Here is a 6000-nt window from a genome sequence, read left to right as displayed (position 1 = left end):
GACACGCAATCTAACTGATATCTCTGTCTTTGTACAGCTCAAAAGGCTGTTTGCATGGGAACTTAAAATCAGATGGACTACTTCTGAGTTATCAGGAGCACACACGGGACACCTCATGAAGCTCATGGCACAAAAGTCTTTTCCTTCCTCCAGGTGGGTCCCAGCAGGTTCAGATACCTGCCTCCGAAAGCCTGAAGGAAAGACACAACCTATAATTAGGTTATTGGGCAGCATTTGCTGAACAGCCATTCGTCATGAATTTCAGAAATGTTTTCATAGTCTATACACGTTTAGATTTTGTTTAGAGACCCAGGTTTTATTCTTAGATTGGAGGTTACACAACAATGTTTGAATGCATTACAGTGGGATTCTTTATCAGAATTGCTTGGAAATAAAAAGCTGTTTTTACTGAGACATTAAACCCATGAAATTATGATTACCAAAACTGTACTGACTCAAATAAGTACACAGCAGAAAAAAAAAATGAAAACTAAAACAAAACAAAGAAACAAACAAAAAAAACAACGTGACTATGTTTTCCATAGTTTTTGAGCCAAATCAACAGGAGAGCTGGCCTGGAGTCAGAGTAGAAATACATGTAGGTACATTGTACCTGGCCTAGCATCAGTGGTACCCCAATCACAATTACACAAATGTGTTAAAACAGTGAAACTCATTTCCTTTTTACCACACAACCAGGGAAAATAGTACATAATTCAGGATGGTACATCAAGAAATCATTCCCAAGAATCAAATAAAAACAACTATAATTCTCAAACAGAAAATATCACAACACTATTGGGCTGGAAACTCTTGAATTCAAACCAGATGCGACTGCCTTCCAAATCCCCAGCAATAGCTGCATCTCTTAACATAAGGCTTTTTAACAGATTCTCATAGCCAGCACAAACAGCATCTTCAGAACAAAGGGCAGTAACACTTCCAGCAGAGTTTAACTAGATCCTGAGGATCACCAGCATGAATGATCTGCTTTCCTATTGTCCTTGCAGGCATTTCACCAGGCATAAATAACATGTACCAAAGAGATAAGGAGCTAGGGGCAAAAACACAGAACAATACAGAATAATGAAGTTGCACGACGCGCTTGCAGACTTTGGTCTATGCTTCTCCAGGTCAGAGGATGTCAGCGATGGGCTCCTTTCTCTGAGGATGAATCTGCAAAAGTAAATGAATACAAAAGGTTTTGAAATTAAGAAATACAACCCATTTATGATTATATGATTAATTTCCCTCTATTTTCTCTCTCTTCCTCCTCTCTTGGAGCCAATACTGCATATCCTTAAAGCCTGTCATCAGCCCAACAGAAATGGCACTAAGTATGAAGCAGCAAAAGAGTGCAAGGACATCCTACAATGCACTGGTAGTCTCTGCCTCTTAACTTCGATCTAGTCCTGAAGATTCTTGATACAGAGCAAACAGTAGAGTCTAATCATAACCTACAGCCCCCAGGTAAAACATTTCTAGACCTCCAGAAAGAACAGCTGACATTCAGCAGTGCTCATTAGGAATGCATTAGCAGTAGGTGTACCCAGGAGAGTACATTAAGTATGACAGAGGGAAGAACTAAGCAGTACTACAACTGTTAAGTAGGTGTCTGTGGTTCAGATTCGTGTTTGATAGTAGCTCACTCAAACTAGGAAAACAAAATATGGTTGAAGAAAGGAAATATACTAGCGCACGCACCAGCACTCACAGTACTTCACTTACAAGAGAAACATTAGGAGTGAAATACTTCCAGCGGGGACCTGAATTTGCCTGGGAGAATTGCTCTGCAGCTACTACGCAGTGACCCCATCCTTCACTTCTGAACACACAGGGCTGACAATACCCAAATGTATAGGAAAGAAAACTTGATCCAAAAGGTCCACATTTGTAACAAGCTGCAGTACTATGTGAATCGGTGATTTTGGTTACATTTTTCCTTACTGGTAGTTTCAGAGCTAAAATTCATGTTATCTGTTCACAAAAGCCAGGAAGAGCAACAATTAGGAGACCGGTTATTTTTGCATCATTAAGGTATACACAGATAAAAGCTTCACACCAAATGTCAGAATTCATGTAACAATATATTTTTTTGAACAAAAACAAAAGGACTGGGATATTCATACATTGAAGGCAGAAATACAGTAGGATGTCCTTTAATTATTACTATGATCCAACACAGAGTTCTCACGAGCAAAAAGTCTCTCTCGCCCTGAGACAACATTTTGTGGTACCCAGCAGGTGAAGCGCTCTGGGCTCTGACACACTTAGAACACAGTTCTGTGTGTTTTAAACAAAGTAAGATCTAGATAAATCTTGGTAAGTTGTTTGACAGAAATAAAATGATTAAATCATGCTGCTGCTAAGATTATATATCCTGTTCCTCCTCACGAGATGCTTCTGCCTGAAAAGTAAAAAGTCTCTGATCTCTATGTGAAGTTGACTTTTTTTAAAGCAATACTATTTTTTATTTTATTTTTTTTAAGGAACTTCTCATGTTACTGGGGTTAAAAATTATATGCATACAGAGCAGCATTTCTTTAAACTGCACTAGCAAAAATCAAGTTGTATCCGTAGAAATCCTGGAAATAATCACATATGCATTCCCAGTGGGATGGCAAGCTACTAATTAAATATCTGTCCTGACTAGTTGGGAGCAGATATTTCCTAATGTAATGTATGCACTGAAGATGGGCTAAATACCAAAAATGTTTAGGCTTTGGGTTTTTTTCTTCCAGGAAAATTAAGATGTCAGTTATTTTTTTTCTGTTTGGTTTTCATTGAAGATCTCCACAAATTATTTTCCAGTTTTACATTTTCCCCTCCCTACAGATGTCATTATTTTCAGTGGAAAACCCCACACTTCCCCCTCTTCTTCCAATTAGCTGTAATTATAACAACATTAGCCACAAAGTAGGTACCTTGAGGGCAAAAATCTGGAAAGCAGCAGAGCGTGGAAGGGAACAAGAGATGATATTATAATGAAAGTGGACACATCATGCTGCTTCATATGCTCATCTGGGCATCCCCAGGGCTTTGCAGGTTGATTTCTGCTTTTCCTAGGCACGTCAAGATGAGGTGGTGACCAGCTGCTCTTGCCTGTCCCATCACCTCCAGAACTACCCCTTGAACCGAGAGGTAGGAGAAGCGCCCTGTTTTGGCTTCTCCCTATGCCTGGCATAGCTGGATCCAAAACTAAAATGTACAGTTCAGGAGAAAGAAATCCAGTAGTTGTACCAAATGTTTGGAAAGGGGTAACTGGGGTTCTTAAACACGTGTACTGAAACTCTTTCTGCCAAGAAACAGTATAAAACAAATACAGTAGGATTAATTTTGGAAGTAAAAAAGACATGACACGCCAGTAGTTGCGGCATGTAAAAGGGTTCTTCCTCTGAGTAGGCTTTCTGCAATAAACCTCTTTTCCAGAGAATTTTCATTAAAAAAATGGGTTCAGGGAAAATCTCCAAAATCAATTTTTTTTCCAACTGTCTTTTCAATTTTGTGCAGTTGGATAAGGAAGTCAACACTGCTTGCCAAATAAAGTGACATTAAGTACACTTGCTGGAATTCTTTCTGTCTTGTTCCTTAAAAAGGAAAAGAAAAAGAAAAAGAAAAAAAAAAAAGAGGAAATTAGCTCCAGCAATGCTGAGTGACAAAGCACAGAGAGATTTAGGAGCAAATGTCCCTCCAAAGGCAGTGCAGCTGGCAGAACAAGGCTAAGCTGGAAGGATTTGAGCTCATTTTAGGAGAAGGCTTTCCACAAAGAGAAGTACCTGGGGTGGGACCGGCCCAGAGGCAGGCAGAAAAGTTAACCTCTCTGAAATACATCTCTGGTGCAATGAGACATCTCCCCTCTTCCTTAATCTCTACCCACCTCCTGCCGCTTCCCATTACACACTGCCCCTCTCTGTGTTGTGGCCTCCAAGCAAACACCTTTGCAGTTTTGGAAGTCGGGTGATTTCTCCTCACCTGGCCCCACAGACCAGCAGTGGCCCCCCAAGTACTGCCCAGCCTCGCCTGCAGAGTGTTGCTGGACACAACGTGGTCCTGCCCATCTCTTCTCCTCACCTACTTCAGCTGGACTATTTCATGTTTGTGATGACAGGGAGAAGAAACGTTTATGCCCACAGACAGACATGCTGAGCTCTGGTATGAGTTATCAGAGTTCTCCAGTGGTTTAACAAGAGATGCAACACAAAACCTGCTGATGCAAACAGGAAGAACAAGCTAGTAAAATCAGATTAATAAACTTGAATACAGCCCACACTCTCCTCCTTGCAACCACCTGTTGAATATTTCTGGATTCAATCTGAACCCCAGTGGTGGAGAACTGACCTCTTGACAAGACAGCCCCATGGAAGAGTGGGAGGAGAGGAACCAGGTCAAGCCCTCACCTCCCTGTGGCCACACAGAGAGCATTTAGCTGCATCCCATAGCCTGGCATGAAAACCACTCCAGCCCGTGGGCGTGCCTTTAGTACCTACTGCGTGGAACACATCCCCTCACTGAACACATAATCAAAAGCAAAAACCTTTTATCGATCTTTTTGGAAATTATATATCATGCAGTTAGTAAATCCTCACTGTCCCATGCAACCCCTAGCAGGTCAAAGCATCTCCAAGCTCCCGAGTTTACCAGTGCACTGTTTAACTCATGAAGCCCATCAAAATTGTTTCTAAGGTCCAAAAGCCACTGTGGTCTGAATAGTTCTTTGTTAATATTTAAGTAAATTCCCTACAGCCAGAGATGTGTTTTTACAGCAGTCAATACAAAGTATCCCAAAGATTATTACAGCAGCACAGATCTCTCTACCTTTGCTGCGAGGATTTGTGATAGAGCCATTTTGTGGCAGCCACAATACAAATATTTCTGATCCACTAGACAGGCAGCTTTTAGAGACCAAAGCCAAACTAAACCACCTTTTTTGTTGTTGTTTTGTTGATTGACTTGTATATTTTGTTGTTGTTTGTTTTTGTAGAGAAATACAATTATTATCAGTCAGGATAGTTATTAAACTATTCTTACAAGACCGGACCACTTTCTTCTTATCTTACATACACAATTCATACCCCTCACTGATGCTCAAAAACATTTTATTTTTTTCTGGAATTCTCTCTTGCAAGACAATTTGTCCCAGGAAGCTCTTCCTCCTGTTTCTGACTTTCCTACAAGAAGTCTCATTTCTTTCAGGCCATCAAAGCAAGAACAGTTCACTTACAGTTTACCTTGTTTGGGCTTCCTCCATCTATTCTGTATCATAATTTCCCCTTAAATTCTGAGGTCCTGAGTCTGCCCTTCTACTCTCCCTTTCTCAGATGGGATTACAAATTTTAGTTATTTGTCTCTAAAGATTTCTATTTTCCCTGATTCATTTCCTCATCCAGGAGATTCACATACGTTGTCTCTTGCTACTTTCAGAATTCTTTACAGCCACAGTTACCAGAGTTGGAAATGTTCATTGCTTCATTGCTTTGTCCTTTGAGACTGACTATAATTTTCTTTGAGGGAGCATTAACTTCTATTAAAGAAGGTATTTCAAAAATAACTGTGAGGAACCATGGACAAATAAAAAAAAATGGATTAAGTAATTTAAATTGTGACTACTGAATCAAAAATATAAACAAAGGCCAAATATAATCCACAGTAGCTACTTCTGGACCACAATGTCTACAAAGATTAGGGTATTTTATTTATTTTTACTTATTTAGGTGTATGGATAAGTACAAAATATAAGTAAATACAGTCATAAATGCATACCAAGATTACTAGCTGTGTCACCTCCACATGCGTGCACACACTGACCATCACACTGTCATGTGCTATGTGAACAAAGACAGGGGTAAGATGCTCGAGCATGTTGTTATATGAGCCTCTGAATTGAATTCAAGGGCATGCTGACATGATTTCAAGGCTGAGGACTGGTCTGCCAAGCCATGGCACCTGCTTCTGGGAATAACTACCTTTCTCTATAGGGTAACTTCATTGTACTGTAAGGGC

At 40.1% G+C, this 6000-nt stretch overlaps 1 protein-coding gene across 12 annotated transcripts in view; it reads right to left on the bottom strand.

The window, feature by feature from the left end:
* Nucleotides 1-295: 295 nt before the first annotated feature.
* TNIP3 (TNFAIP3 interacting protein 3) overlaps nt 296-6000 on the bottom strand; it is a 69959-nt gene continuing 64254 nt past the window's right edge. For all 12 annotated transcript variants that reach the window (XM_072037485.1, XM_072037487.1, XM_072037486.1 and 9 more), the window contains one exon: nt 296-1176. In XM_072037485.1, the coding sequence (XP_071893586.1) occupies nt 1145-1176 (32 nt within the window). In that variant the 3' untranslated portion in view covers nt 296-1144. The remainder of the gene's footprint in view (nt 1177-6000) is intronic.

This window comes from Anas platyrhynchos, chromosome 4, assembly GCF_047663525.1.
Source record: "Anas platyrhynchos isolate ZD024472 breed Pekin duck chromosome 4, IASCAAS_PekinDuck_T2T, whole genome shotgun sequence".
Classification (NCBI taxonomy): Eukaryota; Metazoa; Chordata; class Aves; order Anseriformes; family Anatidae; genus Anas; species Anas platyrhynchos.
The sequence above is the reverse complement of the archived record's forward strand: the minus strand, read 5'-3'. Positions and strand labels throughout refer to the sequence as shown.